Below are 27254 nucleotides of genomic sequence, written 5' to 3'. Positions count from 1 at the left end.
AAAATGTCCCTTCAACCCAAATGAAGCACATGCGGCAACCACCACACAATAGCACTGGGGCACTAACCGCCCCACAACCTCACAGTGTCAGGGTAAACTCCAACCAGTAAAACGAGAACTGGAGCACACACATAGGCCATAACAACATACTCAGAGACCAAGTACGATAAGATCATGGAAAACAACCCTGCGAGTCTCGTCAATGTGTTCATGTTCACAGATCGAATATCCGTGTTGGGATCCAACACAAGATCTTGCCACAAAAGTTCTAATTCCTCACCAGCTAACTGTGCAAAGACCTCCTTGATCACTTTCCGAAAGTCTGTAAGGATTATCCCACGACGACATATGCTGCAGCCGACAAGAACGTTGGGTCGTTCTAGAAATTTTCCAGAATACGTGGTTGGCAATGACGAACTCCACCGCAGGACACCAACTAAGACCAACTTCACCCTTCAAGTGCTACTTCCAAGCACAAGATGGCGGGACGCTGACGACGACACGCTGGATGGCTCCCGGTACGTTGTTGCATGCAGGCGCACTAGGCAGTAGAGAGGAATGAAGAGAGAAGGACGTCATCGAAGATTCCCCCTGCCACCACGCGGCACCAAGAAAACGGTAAGGTGCGCGTAGAAATTTTGAATGTAAACGGTGGTTGGGAGTCAAATACCAAATACACAATGCACCTCCAAAATACGCTGGCAACCCCACAAAGTTACTTACTGCCATGACACACACCTCATGTGTAGTGCTTGCCGGAACACACCACTAGCTTCTGTAAATGGAGCGCGACAATATACACTTGGTTCCTCACAAATGAGCGCTAGACTTAATATCCATTGCGGCGCCAGAACTCCACAAAGTTACTTACTGCCATGACACACGCTTCATGTGTAGAGCTTGCCGGAACACAATTTAGCGCTAGACTTAATATCCATTGCAGCGCCAGACTTCATGAGCTGGACGTTTCAGAGTAGACAACCAGACACTGACACACTTTGCAGATGGGTTGTTTGCTGTGGTGGCAGACTATGTAAATAAGGATTCACGCCATGAAAGTCACAGTTGCCAAATTTCCCTGCAGCCATCACTGCTGCCAGATCCCCAGAATTAATTGTCACTGCCACACCAAATTAGTAGCTTGTCCCACGACGGTAGAAAGAACAGCTGGGCAAGAGTAACATCTCAAAGGCAGTAAAAAAATGAAAGGGTAATCACAGCCATCCTCCCTCAACATGTAGGTTCTCTTTCACTTGGAACTGGCACTTACATATTTGGGCGACCGATGTAGTGGTCACTGGTGGGGCTCAGGGGTGCCAAATTCCTTAAATACACAGCTTGTAAGTTCTCTTGAAGTTCCTTTTTTTCTTGTAAATTCTTTAAGCATCAGAAACCATAATCCATTGAAGTAACACACGCATAAGTCCTTCCAAATCGTCGCCAGTGTAATAATCAAAGATGTCTCGTAGACAGGTGGCTTAGAACAGGTTAAAGGTTTATTCCATAAGTTACAAAGTCCAAGTAAAACACCAGAAAGGCCTCTGCTAAGATCCTATGTGAGCCCCACCAGGAGCAGCCTCCCTGCTGCTCAGCCCATCTCTTCCAACTGCCAACTCCTCCAGTCCCACACACCAACATTCCAAGTGACATCACTCATGGCTGAGCAGCAAGGGACAGGACAGTAATGAGGAAGATGTACATCAACAACAATAGATTATAGCAGCTGGCCTTCCTTCAAGCCTCCTGGACCCCATGGCTGCTGATCCAAGCTACCAGTCTTCCACCTGAAAACACCCGACATTGAAGAGCTCTTTCTCCAAAGGCCACTGGTCACTGGCTAGTGACCCAGACTCTGTCCCCTCTGCTTTCAGGTCCTTACCTTCAAGATCTACATCTTCAATCTGCACGACATCGACGACGCTTCACGCCAGCAGCAGTTCTTCACGTTTTTCCATTGAAAACGAGACATCGATCCGACACCGAAAACGACCTATGCACCCGGCTTCCCTGGGGCAGGTAACAGTGGTACCTCTGTACTGTCGTGGGTGTGGGCCCTCCAAGAGCTTAACTCTAAACTCCTGAACTCCTGCTAGAAGTGTCCAGATTCTTGCAATTTCCAACCGCGACATTTCCCATGGGGTTTAATAGGGATCCCAACTGTAGTTTAAACACTGCACACGCTTCCCGTGCGTCCCCTTTCTCACTACCTTGGGTGGTCTCGTAAGGGGCCAGCAATCCTAAGTGTCCTAGGCACGGTCTGCAGAACCGTTGTGGTTTTTATACCACTTTTTTAATATATGGTTTGGTCCCCCCCTGGGGCCAGGTGATTCCAGTGCTATTTATTGTTATTATAAATGCTTTATTGAATTGTATCTTTACCTCCAGCCTCACCAGAGACTAGTGGGATTTGTTCTTAGAATACATACATGTATTTTGAATATATACCTGTGTGGACTTCTTTCATTTGGTCATTCAAGAGGTTATCCATGGTAAAACAATAAGCTTAACACTCCTTCAAGACTTAGCCAGAAGGCTGCTCTCCACAGCTACCACTAGGATAGCTTTCTTTAAAGGTTGTCTTTTAACCTATCGCCTTAAGAGTCGAATTGGACTGGTGCAAGGTGTCCCCTATAACTAGTGGACAGCATATGCCAGGCCAACTTCTCACAAGGATGAAGTAGTAGAGCTATTAAATAAGGAAACAAAAAAGTTTTTGAAAGTTAATCTAGGCTCTTCCTCGTGGGAGTAGTGTGGGACGCATTCAAGGCCTATTTAAGAGACAGAATATGAAGTTTATCCACAGCTAGAAGGAGGGCCAATCGGGAAAACGTTACAAGTCTAGAAGAACAAATTTGAGAATTAGAAAAGAAACTGGTCACCTTAAAATCAGAGCAGAGTGACCTCAGGTTCCGCTGTTGGAAACAGCAGAGGCTAAAACAAACTTAGCCAATGTATTGGAAGACAGGGTTAGAAAGAGATGGGAGGCCAGTAGGCTAGCTAATTTTGAATATGGCGAGAGCTGTAGTAAACTGCTGGCACGGAAATTCAAAAAGGACCAGGTGAAGAAAATGGTTAAGCAGATTAAATGTGTGCACACTGGGGCCGAGTTGAATGGCAAAGCGATTGAGGAAGCCTTTTTAGGTATTTTGAACAGGTTTATCAGGAAGAGGTAGAGATATCGGAAGAGGGGGAGAGAGACTGGTTTAAATCAGGAGCGTTTCAATGTTTTAACGGAGGAAGAAAATAGAGCTCTGAATGTGACGATGAACAGGATGAAAGTGGACCAAGCACTCAATGATGGAAAACAGGGGAAAGCCCCTGGTCCGGACGGGTTGCCTCATGAAACTTATAAAGCGCTGGCAGGAATGCTAACTCCAATATTAACGGAGATTTTTAAAGAGATGTACTTGAAAAAAGCTAGAATGCTAGAGTCGTGGAAGGAGGCTATTATTACCCTAATCCTGAAGCAAGGGAAAAGTGCTAAAAACTGAGACGCATATAGACCGATCTCGCTATTAAACTGTGACTACAAAATCTTTGGGAAAATCCTAGCGGGAAGGCTTAATGGGGTCATGGCAGATCTCATACACGAAGGCCCAAAGGAGTTTATACAAGGCAGATCTTTAAAAGAATTGACATACACTTTGGTCGGCTCCATAGATCTGGCTACTACATATGATCTCTCTCTCGCAGTAATTGCGTTAGACACCGCAAAAGCGTTTGATCGGGTCAATTGGGTTTTTCTACAAACAGTCATGAAATCTCTTAACCTGGGAGTAAAGTTTTGTAAAACACTTGCTGGAATATATGCCTCACCAGTAGCAAGGGTGTTGGTAAATGGCTCTTTGACAGACCCTTTTAAAATAACAAGAGGTACGAGGCAAGGTTGACCTTTGTCGCCATTATTATTCGATCTATATATTGAACCTTTAGCGATGAAAATTAGGAATGACCCGGAGATCTTGCCTTTCAGATTTAAGAGTTTGGAAAAGAAACTATCTTTATACGCGGATGATCCCTTGATTACTACAACACACTTGCAGAAGTCTATGGATCAGCTTATGGCATTAACAACGGTCTTTGGCAAGGTCTCGGGCTATGAAATCAATAGAGGAAAGACAGAAATAATCGCCTGGAATACAGAGGTAGACGAGGAAAAAGTGAGAAAAGAGAGGAGGTATTTAGGAATCAAGGTAACCCAAGACATTACGGAGCTAGCTAAGTTAAACTTTGAAAAAATCAAGAAGTTAGTGTGTAGTTTGTTGGTGAATTGGGCACATCTCCCGCTTACCATATTTGACCATGCTAACCTGATAAAAAAGACTATCCTCCCAAAATTTACTTTTCGACTCAATCCCATTACCCTTCAAGAAGTAGTAGTTCGGGAAGCTTTAAGGTCACATCAGCAGTTTTATATGGGCCTCCAAGGGTCCTCGCATAGCGCGGAAGAAGTTAAGGTAAAAAGAGAAAGGGGGGCTAGCAATACTCCTGGGCATTCTTGTTGAGAAATGGGAAAATGCTGTTGGATAGACCTGTGTGCTCAGAAATAGGCAGATTACTCGCCGAGATGCTAAAGGATGTAAAAGGAAGAGATTGTGGATTTTTGCACAAGTACGCTGACCCCAAATAAAAAAAATCAGATTAAAAATGCTACAGGGTTTGGCTGAGACTTGGTACAGCATCAGAAGACACCTAAAGTTGCCGAATTTTGGAAATCTAGCTCCAATTTGGGACTCTGTGCTTCCTGGACTGGCCAATAGACAAGTTGGCTGATCCATTGAGGGAAGCGAGTGTGCTGAGATGGAACATTTAATCCATGACTGTCACTTGATAACATGGGAGAAGTGTAGAGAAAGGACGGCCAATAGAGTGTCAAGATTCGAATTTCTCCAAATACAGAGCTGGTATCAATCGTTCAGCACGACGACTGGGGTGCCAAATGAATTCGAAGAGAGGCTGATGTCAGGAGTACCCATGAAGAAAGAAATATCGATATGGTATTGGAGTATGATGGACCTGAATGATGTGGAGAGTTCACGTTGCTGTCGGAGTTATGGGAAAGATGCTTGCCGGAGCCTTCGCTAGAGAACCTATGGCAAGTATCAATGTCTATGCTTTTTAAAATAGTAAAACCTGCCTATTTAGGGAGAAATCATTTGTTTACACTCCATAGGGCATACTGGACCCCACTGAGACTTTCGACATTTTGGAAAGGAGATGTGGCTTGCCTGAAATGTGGGCAACTGAAAGAAGATGATCTTCATACATTTATACATTGTCCTAAGATACAGCAATTTTGGGAGAATGTGAGCAGAACTTTGTCTGATATCCTGAAGCTACAAATTCAGGTGAGCGTTTGCTTGGTTTTTTCTGGATGTTTGGAGGTGCAGTTAAAAGAAGATAGGGAGTACTCAAATTTGTTATTTTACGCAATGTTGCTGGCACGCGGGGTCATTTGCAAAAAATGGGTCGTCTCAACCCCCCCTCATCATGAGGATAGGATATCAGCTATAAAGAGCATTGTTAGTTTGGACATATCTGACAATAGAAAGAAAATATATGACTATTGGCAACCATTCATAAGGTGGTTAGATGTAACTTAAAAATAACAAACACTAGCCCTCCACCATTCCGAAAGGAGATGGAGATGCAGCTACTCCCCTGATTAAAAAAAAAAGAATTTACGCAGCCCAACTTAAACTATACAAAGTCGATCTCTGTAGCCAAAGCCACTTATTTCTCTTCAAAAATTCTTAATTTCTCCAATAGGTCAAAGGAAATATTTTCTATCATCAATGAACTATCCAACCCTGATAGAGTTACAGTAAAACCAACACCTTCTCAAGAACTTTGTAACTCTTAATACTTTTTCATTGACAAAATCAGTGCCATCAAAACTAGTATCTCTACCTGCAACACCTTTAAGACACAGCCATCGATGACGGAAAATCCTTTTTTCCTAGACCAGTTTCCGGCTATAGACAGTCTCACACTCTTGGACCTCCTGTCTAAAGTAAAATCTGGGTCTCCCAATGTCATTTGCCCTCCTCACATCCTACGAGAAATGTTTTCTTCTTTCCCGAGGCCTGCCCTCTCTCTGCTCGATGAGTTGTTGCTTCAGGGCTTCGTACCAAGTGCCTTCAATTAAGCGATTTTTGTTCCCCTTCTAAAAAAGCCAGGGGCCGATCCCCAGACATTGACTAACCGCTCAATTTCTCTGCTTCCCTATCTGGCCAAGGTAATGGAATGTCACATGGCCAAATGCCTATGTGACTTTATTGAACAATCAGAATATCTCAACCCCTATCAATTCGTCCAGCTCACTCCAGAGAGGCAGTGATATGGACTGTGCTGGACACACTTCGGAAGGAAGCTGATAAGAGGTTCTCGTGCAGCTGGATCTTTCCGCAGCATTTGACACTATTGACCACGGTATCCTGATCAACCGTGTCCAAGACGCCGGCCTTCAGGGTTCAGCTCTTGGCTGGATAAGGTAATTTCTGGAGGATCGTGTCCAGCCAGTCCGCCTAGCCCAGTTCACGGCACCCAAAAAGACTATAACATATGCAGTACCCCAGGGTTCGTCATGGTCACCTTCTCTGTTCAACCTACATCTCCTCCCACTGATTCGCTTGTTACAAGAACGAAAGGTGTGTACGTACAACTATGCTGACGATCTGCAATTAATGTTTACCATCAAGAACACTCCTGATTCTGTGGCTGAGTTTCTAGCCACCATGCTGTACATCCGTGATTGGATGAACAGCAACCACCTAAAACTCAATCCAGACAAGACCAAATTCATCACAATAGGAGGCACACAGAACCCTTGAGGTTCCCATTTCTGGTCAACTGAGTTGGGCTCTCCCCGATTCCATCACCATCGGCAAGAGCCTCAGGGTGATAATTAACAGCGACCGGACCATGAAAACTCAAATTGGGTCAGTTACTTCGACCTGCTTCTTCCAGTTGAGGAAAATAAAGAAGATTAGTAGACTCCTCACCAGGAAGGCATTGGGATTGTTCTAGCCCTGGTAACATCACATTTGGATTACGCCAACTCTTTGTATTTTGGCATCCCATTAAACCTTATGAAAAGACTACAATTGGTACAGAACCAGGCAGCAAGATTGATATTTCAGCAGCCTAGATGGCACCATGTCTCCTCCATTATAAGAGAATTGCACTGGTTTCCCATCCCTCAACGATCAGCATTTAAAGTGGCCTGCATCATTTTTAAGGCCTTGCATGGCACAAGCCCGAAATTTATCTCCAGCCTCGTTTAAAGGCATGTACCCACTCGCAACCTGCGCTCATCCCACATGAATCTGTTGACCATACCATCTTACAAATTGAAACGTCAAGGTGGCTGCAGGTTCGCTGTGCTAGCACCGAGATTTTGGAACTCCCTTCAAGCCGATATCAGAGCTTGTACAGATCTACTGAGATTTAGAAAGCTCCTAAAGACATGGCTATTTACCCAAGTGTATGTCTCAATTTGGGCACATATCTAACTAACAGGGCTTCAGCAGATCCAATAAACCAGCGCCAAGATACCTATTGGTGTATGCGCACTCTATAAATTCATTTAACGTAACATGCAAGAAGAGATAGGACAGAAGAGGGGAGGGGTCGAATGATTGAGCCTTCTCCGCCTTGGCTGGCGCACATCCTATTGGGCAGATATTGCTTGAAGGAATAGTGGACAGGAGAAAGGGTTTTCACATTCCAAGGGCAGTAACGATTGGAACTCCTTATTTCTCTTTTTTCCAGCAAAAGGGCAGGAAAACCCAGGAAAGGGCGATGGAATGGTGTTTGAGGCATACGAGGACAAAAAAAAAATAATTATTATCGCTGCACCCAGGGTCTGTGGGAAGTTCTTAAGTTGCAGAAACAGTGTAGGATATCAGCTTCACGGGCCTAAGCAATGCCCAAGCTATTGTATTAAAGTTCTGTATGTCCCCATGTTAGTCTGCCTTCTGCGAAGAGTGACTGACTTATATTAGTGTGAGGGTGCAGCTCTTGGGGCACTATGACTGCTTGGTGCCGGGCTGCACACTTTCAGGGGAGGGGAGTAGGTGTCTGTCTCCGTTTCTGCAATCTCGGTCACACCCCTAACTGGTCACCATGTCAAAGTTTCATTGGGCTAGGTGCGCATTTCCAGTTGTGGGGCAGCCCCCACTCCCACGCTTTCTCCAAATGTGCAGGCCCGTAGGTCCCCGGTGGAAGTGGGAAGGTGATTCTCTCTATTGCCCATGTCCACTGTGGTTATCCCAGGTTCTCATTGGGCTCTACCCCACCTTTCACATACTTGGGGGTAGGAATCATACTTGTGTACTGTGTGTGAGTCGAAATTCAAGGGAGAGTCATTTGTTCTGCAACCAGTGTTTGGAAGGCAGCTAACCAAGCTTGGCAATGATGTAAGTAGCTTGGTTGGACTCTTGCAAAGTTGTGCTTGTGGCAAAATGAATGTTCTAGTTAAAGGGGGACTTAGCTGCATAAAAGTCGAAGAGTTAGCAAATTGTCCTTCTTTTGAGCAAAAAGATTCTAGACACTTTTGAGGTAGTAGTGATGACTGATTCAAGTCTAATTTTAAGGTTAAATTGTTCCTAAAGGTTATTGGCAGGGATGAGGATCAGAATGTCAGGAGGAAAAAAAATGGAGATGGGGCCGAAATGGCAGGGAATAGACTATTTCAGTCTTTGCAGACAGTGTGAAAGTTTAACATTCAATTTGCTAAATTGCCCTGGTAGCTTTTGGCGCCAAGTATTGATATGCATACTGAGTGCAAACAATGGAAAGATGTGTGAATATCCACAAATTAACATCATTGTGTGTGGCCTGTCATTTCCAAAAGAAGCACATTTTTGTTCTCAAGTTTATTCTCTAATGTACAGTACATACCTGTGGTCCTCATTTGTAGCAATTAAACTGGAAACATTACGTAATATGCCTCCTCCACTTTCAATGATAGCTAAGGTGTTAGTCTGACTTCGGTAAGTTAAAGTGCCAACTAAAAAGGCAAGAGCACCATCCACAGAACAGATGTCAGCTTTATTTTCAGTGCAATGTGCTGACAAATTCCATAAGGCACTCAGAACACTTTTCAGGGTAGATTCCTGTAAACAGAGGAATAAATAACAATTAAATAGGTCCTAACATTGTACCCAAATACAGAGTGCTCCTAAATGGGGCGCACATTTCATAGCCAATGTATCATTACTAATTATTAACACCACAGACATTGAAAATGTTAAAATGTGAAATAATATTTGGAATCGCTACTTCAAATACCATTCAGTAGGATTGTATGGGCAAAGTAGAATTGCCATTTGAGCATGGGTTCATGTGTTAACAACAAACACCTTTAAGTGCAAGTAAACAATGTAGCTTTGGCAATGGTGTGACCAATTCACAAATTACAAAAATAAACTTGAAACAAGCACAGACAATGACAGTATTGCTTCAAAACCTGACATATATAATTTCTAAAAATAACACTTCCTATGTAATTCTAATAATAAATACTTACAAAATGGAACAATTCCCAAAGTATTTGTTCCCAAAATATATTTAAGCAAGGACAGTGGGAAAGATGTGAACGGGCTGGGGAATAAGAGTATGTATCGGGTATAGAGGTTAAGGGGTTGGGGTTAGGTTTTGGATTAAGATTGCAGGTGTAGCTTTAAAAGCTTGCAGAATAGGATTAAGGGTAGGGGTAAGGACTTAAGGATATGGGTTACGGAAATAGTGTAAAGGATTTGGAATATACAGTATAGAGGTTATGGGTTAAGGGTATAGAGGTAAAAATTGAGGGTTTAGTCCATAACGTGAAGGTTTTGAGGTATAGGTTTTATGGTTAACTGGTTAAAGATAGGGTTCATTGGTAAACAGGTTATGGCACCTTCGGTGAATGTGATGCAGAAACACGCACTCGCCGGCCCTCCCGCTTTGATGTTTGTCCTGCTTCATAAGGATGGGTCTAGCAGCAAAGTTATAGTTTGTCTTCAGAAATAAGAAAAATATCCAGCTATTGACCTTAGTGTGTCTCATTTACCTTGCAAGTTTATTTACTAGGACTGATGCCCTGCCCCAAGACAGACAAAGCTGTAAGCAAATTAATCAATCTAGTACTTGCGAAATGCACAATAGAGATGTACTGGAAGGCTGTCTCTCCCTAGGCCGTGCACGCTTGAAACACTGAACTCCAGTCGTGGGCGTAGGTGAAGGATTATGTGAGTAGATGCTTACCTCAACCCTCTACATGCTGCCCCCCTAATGTCACAGTGCTTCCAGGGCCCCCACAGTTTGAAAGGCTTGAATCTAACTGCTCATCCGCATTGCGGATCGTCTCTCCTTAGCAAATAATGTAAGCTTGATCCCTTCTTATCATCAAGATGCGCCCTTTCATACCAAAGCATGCTCCTCATCTTAACTGATGTCTCACCTTTCAAGGTACTGTCTTGCACTACTATTAACCGCTGTATGACTACGTATTGTTTGTGATGTTTGTACTTATGTAAACTTTCAATAAGGAGCAATTAAAAAAATGTATAGGGTTTATATGTATATGATTTCGCGCATAGAGATCAAGGGTATGGGTCTAGAAGTTACAGCGTTAGGATATAGAGGATAGGGTTTTACAAGTAAGAGGTTAAGGGTTATTGGGTATAGGTTTAAGGGTATAGGTCACAGCAAATAAGAGCAAAGGATATGGGGTCAGGATGGGGGTTAATAGGACAGGGCATAGGGTTAAGTGTATAGCATTAATGGTTTGGGGTGGAGGCTTGAGGGTATGTGGTAGAGGGAATCATGTATAAAATTAAAGGTACAAGGATTCCCTTTTAGGGTTATGGCACATTTTAAAAAAGGATAATTGGTTATGGATATACTGCATGGCTTAGTAGTTAAAAGTTTGGGGTAAAGGGTTAACCCATATGGTTACGTTAGCTTGGAATCATCACTGGAGAGGTGGTTAATTTAATATGTGTTGATTGATACACTTATATTTTGTATATATGCTCAAAATTTAAAACAAATCAACATGCTTATGTTCACACTAGCACTGAAACTAATTCCTTTCAATGGAGCACTGTCATTTCAAAGTGACGCAACCGAAAGTGTTAAATAAAAAAACGAATTGCTCAACAAAATAAAATAGAATTAGCAAGGTAAAACCGCAAAGGCAACAGTTCTGGCTTTCATGAGATAAAGCAGGCAAACCCTCGTATTCACAATGGTGATGGTGCTAATAATGATGGTGTTTGGGGTAGTAGCTGCAGTGATGGTGGTAGTAATGATAACAGTAATGTTGGTGAAGGTAATAGTAGTGGCTGTTGTGATGGTGATAGTGTTGGAAATTGTGGCAGTGTAGGTAATAATGGTAGCATTAATGGTGTTGGTGGTAGTAAGGGTGATGGTGATAATGGTTTGCACGCAAACCGTACAAAAACATTTTAAAAACTCTATATTAAAAAAAGGTCTGCTTTCTGTATGAAATGTATGTATTAGAGAAAGTATTCAATGGGTAATGACAGAGTGTATTTTTCAGATGTAAAATAGTCCCATATGCATTTCAAAGCAATCATTCCACAGGAGGTGGAACTTGATAGCCAATAGCATGAAGGGAGAAAATAATATTCCTCTAGGTGGAGCCACTGTCCATTACGTATATTTCAAAATCAGTGGTAATAATAAGTCTTACAGACAGCTTTGTTGTTAAACCACACCTACATTTTTTTTGTAATTTCTTTAGAGTTTTATATAGCGCAAACTATATCCAAAGATATCAGGTATCAGATCGCTTTACATGAGAACCAGTTTCGTTACAGATCCCCCCCCCCCCCCCCCGCCCCCATGTCTGTTGTACATTTCTGACTTACACTAACATCCTTAATAATCCCAGATCCTACTGGTGGTAAATTCTGTCTGCGTAAATAAAGCAACACAAATTTGCACTTTTTACCTCAATACAGCATAATATATTCCTGCATAGAAAAACACCTTACCATACACTACCATGAATTAGAGCGTTCCCTTGTCTTTTCATTCCAAAAAAACTCACTCACTCGCAAATCTGATACAAGCAAATTAGTGTATGTTTTCAGTGCAGAAAAATACCTGCACGTGGTTTTTGAATATCAACAAACCTATCAGAATGTGGAGATTCACCCTCTCCAATATTATTCTGTTGAACAAAACGTACAATTTACCCTTAAAAACTTAAGTTCCTGCACATTCAATGAGAACACAACAAACTTTTAAATCAGGACAGACCGAAGTAAAAAGATGTGCTTGCAGTAATAGACACCGACTGATCACTGCTATTTTTGAGATCTGGTGTATGATTTCTTAGAAGCTTTTATCACTGTCAGACTAAAAGAGTAAGAAAGGTTTCTGCGCTGGTAAGCTACTTTTTAAAACAAAGTGTTCAAATTCAATCCCCAGGATACCCTCACTGGTGATAGTGTTCTTTACAAATACACTTAACAAGGTCTCAAAGCACTTCTAGATGATTTGTAAGATGCTACCACAGTGTCAGCAAGAAAAGAAAAAGGGGGGGGGGGGGGTTTAAGAACACTCATAGCTCTCAGGGTTAGCAATTTCTGAGGAAAGGTTAAATGGTTAAATAAAGCACTGTTAAAGAATTTACTGTTGAGACAGACCCAACTAAAACTCCTAAGCCACATTTATCTGGCAGCTGATGACTTGGCGAGTTAGAGCTAATCTTGCTGGGGTTACACCACCTCAGCTCATCTTGAATTTTTGGAAGTATGCTGCTTCATTCAAATGAAATCATAGCTCTGGTGTTCAATGATGAGGTCAATGCATAGATTAAGTGTAAGAAAGGGTACAACTAAATGAGTCTTCTGCACACCAAAGGGAAAATAATTTAGAATTGCAATCCACAAAAGTACAAATTTACTTTTGGACAGTAACCCTTACATTTCGCCTCTGAACTTAAAAGGCAGCATGATCATAGAAAACGAACACCAGGAGCTGAAACATCCCAATAACTGTCTTTTCTCTACAATGGAGTCAAGAAATGCAGAGAAAGGACCTGGAGTAACATCAAAAGTACTAGTTTCCTCTTTTCTACCAAAAGCCCTTAGTTTTCACAGATATTTTAGTTCGAATTTTTTTCCGCAGTAGGAGGTAGCTCCCTGGCTAGCATCAGAACAACTGAGCTCTAGTTTCTGTTTTACTTTTTCCTCCCCAACTGTTTTGGAATTGGATCTGAGGGTGAATTAAGCAGCACTCTGGTTCATTAATGGACACACCTACTACTCAATAGCACCCTCTCTTAGATATGCTATTTATTGTCCACACAAAGTGCGCTCTGATGGCATGCTTAGGGTATGCCAAAGGTAAGCCCATCTGCACCCAAGGACATGCTCCGTGCCAGAAACTCTGGATCTCTGACCCCATAACTGCTGACTTATTCGGCAGACACCATGGTTACACTCAACCAAAAAGGTACAATTTGCCAGCTTGCTCCATTGAGGCTCTGCCATTATACAGCTACTTCCCTTCCCACTACTTGATTTTACCCACTTTAAGTCTCCCTCTATTTTATCCACATTCACTCATATTCCTAGCAATGCAGCGGACACCCTTCCCACTTTACTTTTAAAATAGATTTGCATTAAATGTAGTCGACTCAAACTGAGCTCTTACTACCCAATCATCATTTAGAGATGCATGCTTTCATTATCGCATAACAACTGGATATTACGTTTATTAGTAAAGCATGGTTGAACGATCTTTTATACCAGAAATTGCCTCTGGAGTCACAACAGGATACAATATCATCAGACAGGATTGCAAAGGAAAACCTAATAGAGATCTAACAATTATCTTTCGCTTGTCATATACTCTTCTTGACCCTTCCCCCATTCCTTTATGTGAAAGGACACTTCTCTCTAGCACAATCAATTCTACCACCTTGCATTCAGGGGCCCTGATATACCATCCCTTCCCCCTTTTCTCAAACAGAAGTTTTATTCTACATTTTCTGATTTTATTGTTCCTTACATCTTGAAAGCTAGCACTTTCATTGTATTAGGAAACCTTAATTTCCAACTGAAGACTGAGGACACCGCTTCATGTTTGATCATCAATAATCCCTAAGACTTAGTCAAAATATTACAACATCTATTCAGACAGCAGGACATGTATTTGATCCTAGCTTTACTAGTCTTAAAGGTATAATTGTAGCCACACTGCTACCACTCATATGGACAGATAGCTATGTAGTTCCCTTTTTGGGTTATGACTGCAATTCCACTGTTCAATCCTCAACTTTACTTGCTTCTGTCCAGCCTTTAGGCAAACTTTCCTACAATCATTTTTCTGGCACTCTCAATGCTTTCCTACTGACATTAGGTGCCCATGTTGGCACAGCCACTGCTAATTTCTATTCTTGGATATTCAATCCTATGGACAGTATTGTCTATTACAAATCGGTTAGGATCCATCACAAGATGCCCTCTGCTCCATGGTACACTGAGTATCTGGGCAAGGCTAAACAGTGTAAATTTCATGAACAGCTTTGAAAGAAAGATTCCAAAACTAATACTAAATCATAGTAAATATCTACCTATAAGAACTATCAAAATCGTATATGGGCTGCAAGTATTTGATATTACTCTTTAAAAATTAACACCACCAATAATTCTTCTTGTGAAATTTTCACAACTCTAAAATATTTTGTGTCACTCAGTGCAATAAATAACCCCATCACACTCCCACAATAACTCTGTTCTGATCTTTCTTCCTTATACAATAACATGGCAAAAATCCAACCTGATGTCCCAGATGAGCCATCACAGGATTCTTTGGCTTCTGTCTCAACATCTTTGAACATTTCTTCCTGAATTTTCACCATTAAATATAGAGGACATTGATAAGTTACTGGCTTGTACCAAGTTGGGATGGCCTCGCAATACCCGGTCTCTTTGCAGATCTTGGCAATCTAAATCCACAATCAGCAACTGTCCCTCTATTGTGGATACACATTAGTGGCAAGAATAAAAAACATCTAGAGACCCTGCATTCTTATTAACTTTCATGTCATATGAGCGCTGCAACTACCTTCTACAATTCTTGAAAAACAAATCAAAGTACAGATATCTAATTATTTAGGGTCAAACTCACTTTTAGATTTGGTTCAGTCCAAATTCAGACCCTCACATAGTACTGTGACAGCTCTGGTGACAGTTACTGACAGCCTCAGACTCAATCTTGGTCAACGTGGATCTGCAGCCCTAATTTTGTTAGACTCCTTGGTTGCAGTCAATATAGTCTCAATGCTTCACACTGATGGCCAACCTCTTTAAATTTGGTATTTTCAAACAAGACTGTAAAAAGCTTTGCGCCTTCATTTTTGATAAGACAAAGTCCGTTTCTATGCCTCCTTTGCGGTCCCCAGCTATCCATATTACTTGTGGAGTCCCCCAGGGTTGATCTCTAAGCCAAGAGTCTTTAACATATACATTACTCCCTCAGCCTTCACTGGTCTGTTTTTTCAGACTCAAAATGATGTGTTATGCGGATGAGATAAAAATTATAGTATTTGTTGCAGAAAATCCTTCCACCACTCAGGAGACTTTCCAGACACAGGTCCTCCGCTGGATAAAGAAGAACTGCATTCAATTTAAATGTGATAAACCCAAAGTCCTCATCTCGGATAACAACCCTCACTTTGGTCTTCCTCCTAGTGGACTCCGGAGCTGGATCCTCCTCCTGTATGACAGATTCCGCTATAATGTAACAAATAAGAGTGCGTGGGCTCCTAACCGGGACAGCTTACTAACAATTAATAGTGGCATGCGTCATCAAAGATGTCTCCTCCTCATTCGAGTTAGATACAACTTGAATGGGCTCAACCATCTGTTGGGAGCTCGTCATGAAAATGTTTTTCTGGATAAGCACAGTAATCCAGTTTGTGTTTTATAAAAATGACCATGGGGATTCCCATAAGATGTCTACCTTTATTCTGCGGGGAACCATGTCAAGCGTCACAATCATAATTTATGGATGCGTATGCACGAACAATGGTTCAAACATCCTTTAGCAATTGCCTACATGTTTCAGCAGATTCTTAAAATCCCAAAAAGGGCCTCTGGCTTTCTTCATGGTTATAGTATCCCTGCCTTAGTGAAGTTTTCTATAAAAACATTCACTTAAGATTTAAGGCCCAAGAGTCTTAAACCATTTTTTTTGTTATGTAGAGTACTTACAAGTAATAAATAATTAAGATATAGGTTTGTTACTTTTTCATAATCATTTCAAGTCAAGTCAAGTCAAATAGGCTTTATTTCGACATAAAATATCTTAAAAAGCGTACATACATTAAAGGTCATTTAGAGCATTTACTAAATAGAAAACATAAAAAACCCTAGATATTCTAAAATTCAACATTTTTTCTACATTTGTCTAAAAGGAAAATTATTTAAATTAGCTAAAAGAATTAAAATCATGATTAAACAATTTGCCTAAGTCTTTTTGACCGTATTCGCCATGCCCAACCTAAATACTTCGAGGTGGCGCATGCGAAGAATGGGCGAGTGTCTGTAAGTAAAATTCGTAATGCCACGTTACAATGTCTAGTGCCCAAAGTACGGCACATCGGTTTTAACCATTTCATTCGGGGAGCCTTATAGGCGGGGCACTCGAATAACAGATGGGGGACAGATTCATAACGCTGAGGGCAAAATGGACACCATGGCGCAGTCTGGTGTGGTATTTTCCAGTGGCATGTGAGTTCCATAACCGGGAGAAGACCTATTCTGAATTTGAAATACAGAGATCTATCCCATGGGGCAGTAACAATGTCCAGGTACAGTTCTCTGATAGGGACATCTTTATGCTCCACAAAATTTCTGGTGGATTTGCAGATCGTTGAGGAAGAATTCCTTTTACTTGCCACCCATGTCCAATAAATTTGTTTTAGCATGGATTTGGGCGGGGCCGACTGTTGGTGCCATGCTTCTTCCAGCCCCAGATTTATAAATAGAGCCTTGACGTCCCTTAGCCATTTTATTTTTGCCCAGCCGGGGCAATTAATTATCTCCCGTAGGCCATCCGCATAACTTGAGAGCTCTGGCACTCTCCAGATGCGGGCCCACAGTAACAGGGGGCGTAGTTTTGCTTGATCTTCAATCGCCCGGCAACCCATGTCCAATTGCAGGGGTAAAATGGGAACAGAGGGACCGAGAGACATTAGGCTTCTCTGGAAGGCATTCTCAGCTCGAGTTAGCACTTTCATATTTGACATCCCCCAGAGCTCCGCCCCGTAAAGTGCTGCACTTACTCCTCTGGCGGAGTAAATATCCATTACTGCCGCTATTGGTCTTGTAGATGCTGCTCTCTGTTCTTTCAACAGGGCCCCAGTCACTCTTTTTAAGCTCAACAACATTTTGGTCAAGTGGCAGTCCCATTTCATTGTATCCACCAAGCGAATGCCCAGATAGTCAAACGTTTTAGTTCTTTCTAGAGCAACGTGCCCCAATGTTGGAGGGGGGCCAAGCTTGTGTGGGGGATTCAAAATGAGATACTTAGTTTTGTCTGTATTAATACAAAGGCCTCGCTGCTTACAGAAGGTGTCAAATCCAGAAAGAAGCTGCTGGAGGCCCATCGGAGATTTTGACAAAAGTAAAGTATCGTCGGCAAAGAGTAAGGTAGGAATTAGGCGACCTGCCAGACGGGGTGCATCTGCTGGAGACTGAGTCAAAAAATCCACCACTCCATTTACGTATAAGGAGAACAGGGTTGGGGCAAGTACGCAACCTTGTCGTACACCTCTGTTCACCTCTATTCTTGAGGTCTTTTGACCATTTGACCCCCAACGTATTTGGGCATAGTTATTTTCGTGGAATCTCATGATCAAATGAAGCAAGTAGGGTGGCATACCCAAGTCGCACAACACTTTCCACAAGTTGTTTCTAGGCACCAAATCGAAGGCCGTGCGGAGGTCGATGAAGGCCAGATATAAGGTACCCTTTCCAATTGTGACGACCTTCCAGTAGATCATAAGTAGCCTTAGCGATTGTTCTATCGTCCCTGTCCCGGATCTGAACCCAGCCTGAAAATCCGAGAGTATCTTATTCTCGTCAGCCCACTGCTGGACCCTAGATAAGAGGACCTTGCCCGCCACTTTTTGGGAACAGTCTATTAAGCTAATCGGTCTATAATTAGCTGGGTCATCTCTTGAACCTTTCTTGTGCAGGGGAACCACCTCAGCTGCCATCCAAGAAGCAGGGAGGGGGGCGCCTGCCATGACTGCGTTCAATAGCGAGGCAATCATCATAGCCCATTCGCTTAAGTCCATGCGGATAAGATCGCCAGGTAGGCCATCAGGTCCAGCTGCTTTGCGAGGAACCAGGGATTTTATGGCAATTTCAGCCTCTTTCCTGGAAAATAAACTCTCCTCATAGTTGCCGGCACCTTGAAGAATCTGAGGTAAAGGGAAGACCATCGCTTCTGCAGCAGGTGCAGTATACAGCTTCGAGAAGTGTGAGTGCCACTGGTCCTCGGTTATATTGCATGTAATGACGGTATCCAGGGGTCTATGTTTTTTTCGTAACAGGTCCCAAAAACCTTTTGCATTTTTTTCTATGCTTGCTGCGCGAAGCTCCTGCCAGAAGGTGTCTTCCCAGTCTCTCCTGGCTATATTAATTGTGGATTTGTAGGACTTACGTTTAGCAGCTATTGCTAGGGCATCACCACTCTTTACTGCCATGATTAGAGCTCTTTTTCCAGCGCGGCACGCCTGTGAGTACCAGCCTAATTTGCCCTGTCGCTTAACATGGTTTTTGTTTACCTTGGGATTTGGTTTGGCCAGGAACAAGTCCCCTATCGCTGTCGAAACCTCACTGAACATGGCTGCTGTCTTATGCGGGCTAGGAGGTTGGTTTTCCAGGGTTTCAGAGGCTGCGGCAATAACGGCTCTGATGCAAGATAGTTTTTCTTCATCAATGGCCACTTTGTCCCATTTTAAACGTCTGAGACAATTGGAAGGGACCACCCCCCCCAATGACCTCTGCTCGAGTGCCGCAGGAGCTCCAATTAGTAAGCCACTGGCCCTCCACCAATGTATTAGGGATAATGAGAGTGCATTGTGATCACTTTCCAAGGAAGGCAAGACTATCATATCCTCCAAGTGGGCCCACAAGGAAAAGTTTAAGAGGATATAATCTATCCTAGATGAGTGACCCACCCTATTATACGTATGTGCACCCTCTGGGTCTGACCGTGTTCTCCCGTTTGCTGCTCTCAAGCCAAACTCACATGTAAGGGAATTCAGTTGGACGATTCTGGGTGTCCACCTTTTGACAATTGGAAGATCGAGGGGCGGAACGCCTCTCCTCGAATCTTCGTCAAACAGGTCCAAGGATTCGTCGGCCATCAAAGGCTCGAATGTGCAGTTAAGATCCCCCATCACCAAAATTAATGAGTCGCCACGACACTCCCCCAGGGCTGCTTCTAGAGCCAGGAGGGTTGGTGACGAGGCCCTCCCAGAAGCCCCTCGTGTATAAATGTTAAAAATCTCCAGCTGCTCAACTTTATTTGGACATATTACAGTGAGCCACATCAAATCTGGTGATTTTTGGGGATGGTGATACACTCGCCAACCTAATGTTATATCGACCCAGACTAAAAGACCTCCAAATGGGCGCCCTCTTCCTGATACTGGTATACCTGCCGGGACAGAGAAGGAAGCATATCCTACTCTGTGCCTTGGTTCCACGCACCACGTTTCTTGAAAGGCACAGACGGCGTGGGGCTCTGTAAGCGCCACCCAGTCCGGGGCGTCCAACTTGTTATTCAGGCCTGCCACATTCCAACTGATAGCCTTCAGGATAGGACGAATCAGTGGCCCTGCACATCCAGCAACCCTGCTCGGGGACCCCGAGTATTCTACTCCTTCCATGAGCTCAGTAGACTCAGATCGACTGCCTGAAGGAGAGGAGATGGTGGTGAAGGACGTTGGCTGGAACGTGTGGGGGGTAACTAATGACGAGGGGACACTCACTGCTGTGTACAACCCATTTGCCTTGGGTGGAGGGGCGTTTAATGCAACTTGATTATCGAGTCACCAATCCCATCCTTGGGGTGGAGCCGCTTGAGTCGGCGTCCTTGCCCTTACTCTGGCATCCAAGGTTGGATAGTGAGGATACCATGCACCTCTGCCCTCATCCGGCAAAGGCTTCTCAAACCCAGATAACGGAGGGGGACGATAGAAATATCCCAAGTCCCTGGTTTGTATGTCGCAAAAATTGTGTGGCGACTGCTGACTGCAGATCATACCTGCTGCTCTGGGATCACTGAAGTTAATTAGCACGCAGTCCCCGGTTAAGTCCTTGCGTCTATTTCCAATCCACCCCACACGGCGGACATGGGCTATCCTACCATCAATATGCCCTGGGAGAGGTCTATTTAATCTGAGCCAGGACAGGGTCTTGTGTTTGAGATCAGAGTACAACTCGCAAGAACCCTCTTCAAGCTCCGGGACCCCCGTGAGGATTACCACATACGGTTGGCACCCAGGGGGGAGGCTAGCATTGGGTGTGCTAATTTTTGTCCTGCCCGGTGGTAATTTAACTGGGGGTTTAGCTAGAGGTTTAGGCACAACCTGACTGCCGGAAATGGAAATAGGTACAATTATATTTCCATTCGGCACGGTTGGCGTATTTTCAGCTACCTTGGAGGTTGACGCTATATCCTCTGGGTTAGGGGCAAAATTAACTTTAACTTTGGAGGTCTTTGCTGCTTGACTATTTGATTTTTTCCTTGGGGGGCCCAGACTAGGTATAAGATTAGAAGTTTGTGGAGCAGGACTGATACCTGTATTTGGTTGCAGTAACTGTGGGGCCTTCCCAGGTATAGGTGCTGTATGGCAAGACATTGACTCCGAGGGTACTAGTGTTACTGGTATTACTGTACCACACCTTGACCCTCCGTTGTCTTCTCCCTGCCTCTTGGAGTAGAATTTAACCAGTGATTTCACAGCATAGAAGTTATCCAACATTGATTGCTCAAGGGTGGCTAATTTCCGTGTGAGACAATCAATCTTGTCTGCAAGGGGCATCACCACAGACCTAAGTAGGCCCTCAACGTCTAGAGGTCGGAGGACAGTATCAGTGTGCGCTACCTGAGGAACTGGGGTGGTGCCAGGAGACGCTGGCGGGACAGGTGTGCCTAGCGGACAAACCAGGCCCCTGGGTAGTGAGACTCTAGTATGAGCATTAGTTGTTTTAGAGATACCCCCTTTGGTCGCGTTGTGCCTGCTTAATTTACTACGTGGTTTTAGAGAACCCCCCCTGTAAGGGCTAACAGGGCGCTTTCTTTTCCTGGGTACTGCAGAACCTGAAACTGGTTTCCCAGATGGAACAGTCGCTAAAGCCGCTACCAAGGAGGTACCAACTTCGGTAGGTGCAGCTGTAAAGGGAAGGTGTAAAGCCTTGTTAGATGTAACAAGAGGGCTTTGGGCGTTGTTAATCTCAGATTCAGGGTCGTCGTATTGGACCCCCAGCAAGGGATTGCATGAGTCGAGTAGGTTAAAATGTGTTGAGTCATGAGCAGTGTCTGGTGCAATGGTCGTTACCGTTTCAGAGCTTACCCTAATCCGACTCACCCTCTCGACAGTGACCGGTGAGTCGACTACCACAAGTGGTGTAGGTGGTACATTTACTGGGCTAGGGGCTAGGGCGAGGGTGCCCAAAGATGAGCGCTTGTGTGTCAGGCCCATAGAGTCCCGGGATAGTCTTCGTTCAGCTAGAACTATCTCCTTTTCTACAATGGAGACTGCCCGGGATATAAATTGGTCCATTGTGCCTATGACTGTGTTTCCCGCAGCTTTCCTAGATTTACTAGCTCTAGTGCCTGTGGCCATACTCCCGTTTTTCTCGTACCCACTTAGCAGAGCCAAGAGATGTGGCCCGGCCCGGCCTCTTCTGGCCACTGATGGCCAAAGATGGTCCCGCCCTTGTCCCGGGCTTCTCCCGGATACTCCCGCGTGCTCCCGCACAGCGGGGAAGGGGCGTCCCTTTATGGGGGCGTAAAGCGAGAGGTGGGAGGGGCAGCAGGTCAGCAGGTGTGCCGGAAAGCAGGGGCTCCTGGTTAGGTGAGTCCCTGCGGCGGCGCTGATAGTACAGGCTCAATCCCTGCTTCCTCGAGACCTTCCTGATGGCTGTGAGCAAACGTGCTCCCAACAGCAACACAAGCCCAGAACTGCGACGCGGCACCCGCGGAGCGGGTGCGGCTAGTTGTGAGCAAAAGTCCAACAGCTACAGAGAGACGCCGGTAAGCCCTCAGCGTGTGGGAATCACACCGGAGTGAGGAGCTCGAACGCTTTTCACCTTCTGAGCGAGGGGTGGGAGGGGCAGCAGGTCAGCAGGTGTGCCGGAAAGCAGGGGCTCCTGGTTAGGTGAGTCCCTGCGGCGGCGCTGATAGTACAGGCTCAATCCCTGCTTCCTCGAGACCTTCCTGATGGCTGTGAGCAAACGTGCTCCCAACAGCAACACAAGCCCAGAACTGCGACGCGGCACCCGCGGAGCGGGTGCGGCTAGTTGTGAGCAAAAGTCCAACAGCTACAGAGAGACGCCGGTAAGCCCTCAGCGTGTGGGAATCACACCGGAGTGAGGAGCTCGAACGCTTTTCACCTTCTGAGCGAGGGGTGGGAGGGGCAGCAGGTCAGCAGGTGTGCCGGAAAGCAGGGGCTCCTGGTTAGGTGAGTCCCTGCGGCGGCGCTGATAGTACAGGCTCAATCCCTGCTTCCTCGAGACCTTCCTGATGGCTGTGAGCAAACGTGCTCCCAACAGCAACACAAGCCCAGAACTGCGACGCGGCACCCGCGGAGCGGGTGCGGCTAGTTGTGAGCAAAAGTCCAACAGCTACAGAGAGACGCCGGTAAGCCCTCAGCGTGTGGGAATCATTTCACTCTTCACACACTCATTTGTTATCACTGCAAACTTCATGCACTATCAAGTGACCCCCGGTTCGTGATGGACAAGTTACATACCTTTGGCAACGCCTTATCTGGTAGAGACTGTCTAGCAGATTCCTTCCCTTAGAATATTCCACAGTTGTGAGACTGGATCCGGATTTTTTTTTTTTAGCAATCCCCCTGCATGCCTGTAGGTGGTGTAATCCGTGCTAGAAGTGATATGCGTCCTGTCTATATAGACTACACCCCAGAGCGCAGACCTCAGTACTTTTAAAAAAAAACAATTTCAAAAACCTTTATTGGAGGTAATAAGTATTGACCACAGCATGGTGCCTACATTCGTGAACAGGCCGGCAACGCAAATTAATGTTCAGCAAAGCACTATAGGTGGGGGAAGGATACACAGCAAGCCGCCTACAAACACATCGGGCCGCCGCGTCAGTTGGGACAAGTCGAGTTAGTACCATCATAAGGTCATAAGCATTTTGGTCCGAAAAACAAACAAGAAAACAACATTACCACTTAAGCATATTTGCAGGTGGAAGATGCCCGTGTATGCTGACATATGCTATCCATTGATTTAAGGAGTGATGTCACCCTTTACCCTGTCGCCCCTTTGGGCATTATACCCTGGCCTGAGTGAGATCCCTCATGCATCAGTTAACAACCCTGGTGTGTGCCTCATCCTCATTAATGGCAGACCTCAGTACTTGACTGTTTTTCCAAACCAGAAGCACGAAGCCAACCTGAGGAAGAATGGCCAGTGTGCCAGGTGAGGTCCTGAAGGATCTCTGCAGTCGAGAATTACAAACAGTCCACAGAATGGGAAGGATGGGAGGGTCGATAAGGAATCTTCTGCTAGATAGAGTCTCTACCAGATAAGGCATTACCGAGAGTAAGAAACTTGCTCATCTGATAGAGGCTTCTAGCCGCAGATTCCTTACCTTAGAATAGAAACCAAGGCAGTGTCTCCCCATAGGTGGGTCTGTGAACTATTCGTACTAAAAAGTCCTGGGGAACCGAACTGGCAAAATGCTATCTCTCTGGACCGGACTGTCTAGGCAGTAGTGTTGGGCAAATGTGTGCAGTGATGACCACACGGCCATCTGACAGATGTCCAGAACTGGGACTCCTCTAGCTAATACAGAAGTTACAGCTTTAGCTTTGGTGGAATGAGCTCTCAAGCCCTCAGGGTGTTTCTTTGCCATTGCGTAACAGATCTTTATACAGACGATAATCCATTGACACATGGTTCTTTTCTGAAGTGCCTTTCTCTTCTATGCCCATCCAAATCCAAACAAAGAGTTGGTCATTCACCCGGGATTCCTTTGATTGATCTATGTAGAACGACAATGCTCTTATAGGGTAAAGGCAGTGGAGTCTCTCCACTTCCTTGGTAGAATGAGAGGGGAGGGAAGAAGGTAGGCAGTGTGATGTTCTGCCCGACGTGAAAAGGTGTAAACACCTTTGGCAAAAAAGGATGCTCGGGTTCCAAGAACTAGCTTGTCTGGGAAGACGGAAGTGTCCGGGGGACTAACAGAAAGCGCCTGCAATTTGATAACACTCCTGCCAGATGTGATAACCATCAGGAATACAGTTTTGATGGTCAGCAGTCTTAGAGGACAGCTGTGCATTGGTTCACATGGTGAGCACATGAGAGGTCAAGATCAAATTAGGGCATAATGAAGGTCGTAGAAGGAACCGTGTTGCAAACCTTCAAGGAATCCAGTCGCAACAGGAGACTTGAGCAGTAAAGGTTGTTCCGAAAATCGCAGGAAGGCAGAAATGTACTCCATAAATGTGTCCAAGGCAAAGTCTTGCCAGGCTAAAGATAGAACAAACAGGAGAACTTCAGACAAGGGTGCAGACAAAGGATTAACAGATTTGGTTGCACACCAAGCCAAAAATGGGTCCCATCAGCTGACATAAATAATTTTCGTGGAGAGAGACCTGTCTGCCAACATGAGATCACACACTTTGGGAGGGAGCTCACACAACAAACTGCAGCTGGTCAATCTCCACGCATGTACGTGAAGTGGACAGGTTCAGCATGAAGAATCCTGCCCTGCTTCTACGACAGGAGATCTTCTCGAAGGGGCAGCCTGTTCAGAGGGCAGATACTCATGCTCAGGAGTTCAGGATACCAGAATCCCATTGCCCAATCAGGGAGAACTAAGATAACTTGGCGCCTGCAGTTGACAATAGTGTTATTGGCGGAAAAGTGTACAGGAGTCCTGAACTCCAGATGAAATGTGTTCGAGCATGCGCTGCCTTGAAACTGCAGCACTCAGAAGTGCTGACAATGTGCGCAATTGGCACTGGAGAATAGATCTAACCTAGGGTGCCCCCGATCGCCGAACAGACTTTGAAGCACTTCAGTTTGGAGATACCATTCGTGATCCACGAGGCATCGAAAGCTGAGTTAATCTGCTCTGGTGTTTAGAGGACCCGCCAGATGTTGAACCACCAGGAAAATGCCAGACGTTCCAGGGAAGCAGGGCCTCTTGACACAGGGTCCACAACCCCATCCTGCTTGTTGCAATACCACATGGCAGTAGTGTTGTCTATGAACACCTGAATTAGACTTCCCTTGATGGAAATAAGAAAGGCTTTCAATGGTAATCGGATCGCTCCTGTGTAGCCGAGACTCTGCAGTAGACCACAGTCTATTGATCTCCACCTCTCCTAGATAGCTGCCCCAACCCAGAAGTGCTGCATCTGTCACCACTGTTAGCTCTGGGTGGAGAAGGGAAATAAGTCTGCCACTGACCCAGTCGCGGTCTGTGAGCCACCACTGTAGAGCTTTTCCAGTCCCCACCCAAAATCTGGGCCAGGTCAGAGAGATCCTCCTGATACTGTTCCCACTGGGTCTTCAAATCCCACTGCAGAGCCCATATATGCCAATGGGTATGTTTTACCACCAGAATGCAAGAGGCAGTTAGGCCTAGCAGCCTCAGAATCAGTCTCACCGAAATCCAGGATAGATGCTGAAACATCAGAATCATAGTCCAAATATCCTGGACTTGGTGTTGCGAAGGATAAGCTTGAAACTGCACTATAACTAGAACAGCTCAGATGAAAAGGAGTCAAGTGTGACTTCAGCACATTTATAGTGAACCCCAGCAAATACAGGAGGTCTGCTGGGAGGTAGGAGACTACTGTCTGGGGGGATCCCACTTTCAACAGCCAGTCGTCGAGGGAGGGGAGAATAGAACCCCAACCTCTGCAGATATGCTGCAACCACCGCCATTACCTTGTTGAAGACCTGAGGGACGTTGGTGAGGCCAATGGGGAGCACAGCGAACTGAAAGGGCTTGTGGTCCACCATGAACCCCAGGCACAGTCTGTGGAATGGCAGGACGGAAATATGAAAGTAATCGTCTTGCAAGTCCAAAGCTATCATCCATCTAGTCTACAGGCTCAAAGGCTGATAACACCTGAGCCAAGGTGAGCATCTTGGATATTCCCTTCTTCAGGAAATAGTTAAGAGGGCGTAGATCTAATATGGGACAGAGGCTTCCATCTTTCTTCAGCATTAGAAAATAGTGGGAAAAGCAACCACAACCTACTTCTGATGGCGCTACCCTCTAAATGGCTCCTTTGGCCAGAGAAGCCAGTACTCCCTGTTGCAAGACCAAGAGATGGTCCTCCGTCAGTCAATGGTGGCTGGGTATGTTGGAATGGAAATGCATAGCCTTACTGGACGATTTGAAGTACCCACTTGCATGAAGTTATTGTATGTCATTGGTGCAGGTGGTATCAAATACTGCCACCAACTGGGTGCCCATGGTGGGAAGAGGGCAAAGTAAAGACCTCACCCGCCATCTGGAACAACATTGCAGAAGAAGTCCCTTCCTCCATAGTCACTGTGGGAGGAGCGAGGAATCCAGTGTCTAGTGAGGTGTCCCGACCACTGGGGTTAGCCAAGTCCTAGTAACAGGTGTCATCAGGAATGAGCTCTGCTAGATGGTTGGAATACCCATACGGATCCTCAGATCCCCTCTTTTCATGTTCCTCAGCAGTCCCCTCAGGGAAATAGGGCTACATCTCCAATTCAGGCAATGTAGGAATGGTCGGCGCCAGAGCCAATATCAGGAGACACCGGTCCGGCTCCATTTTGAAGTTGGTAAATCAAAATGGGTTCAGCAGCATTGGGAGCGGCAACACTGGAACGATCCCCGGAAGAGGTTGCAAAGTTGCATCCAGGGGTGATCAGGATCCACCAGCAGATCCCAAGGGGTCGACTGGAGCCAAGAGTGGACCCACTGGGGGAGTCCCAGTTCAATGACCTCCCTAACCCATGGGG

At 45.0% G+C, this 27254-nt stretch overlaps 1 protein-coding gene across 12 annotated transcripts in view; it reads right to left on the bottom strand.

Annotated features, from left to right (window-relative positions):
* Nucleotides 1-27254, bottom strand: part of APC (APC regulator of Wnt signaling pathway) — an 858190-nt gene that overhangs the window by 55415 nt on the left and 775521 nt on the right. For all 12 annotated transcript variants that reach the window (XM_085632601.1, XM_085632600.1, XM_085632606.1 and 9 more), the window contains one exon: nucleotides 8905-9119. In XM_085632601.1, coding sequence (XP_085488727.1) covers nucleotides 8905-9119 — 215 coding nt within the window. The remainder of the gene's footprint in view (nucleotides 1-8904; nucleotides 9120-27254) is intronic.

This window comes from Triturus cristatus, chromosome 2_1 (genome assembly GCF_964204655.1).
Source record: "Triturus cristatus chromosome 2_1, aTriCri1.1, whole genome shotgun sequence".
Classification (NCBI taxonomy): Eukaryota; Metazoa; Chordata; class Amphibia; order Caudata; family Salamandridae; genus Triturus; species Triturus cristatus.
Note: the sequence above shows the minus strand (reverse complement) of the source record. Positions and strands in the feature narration are given on the sequence as shown.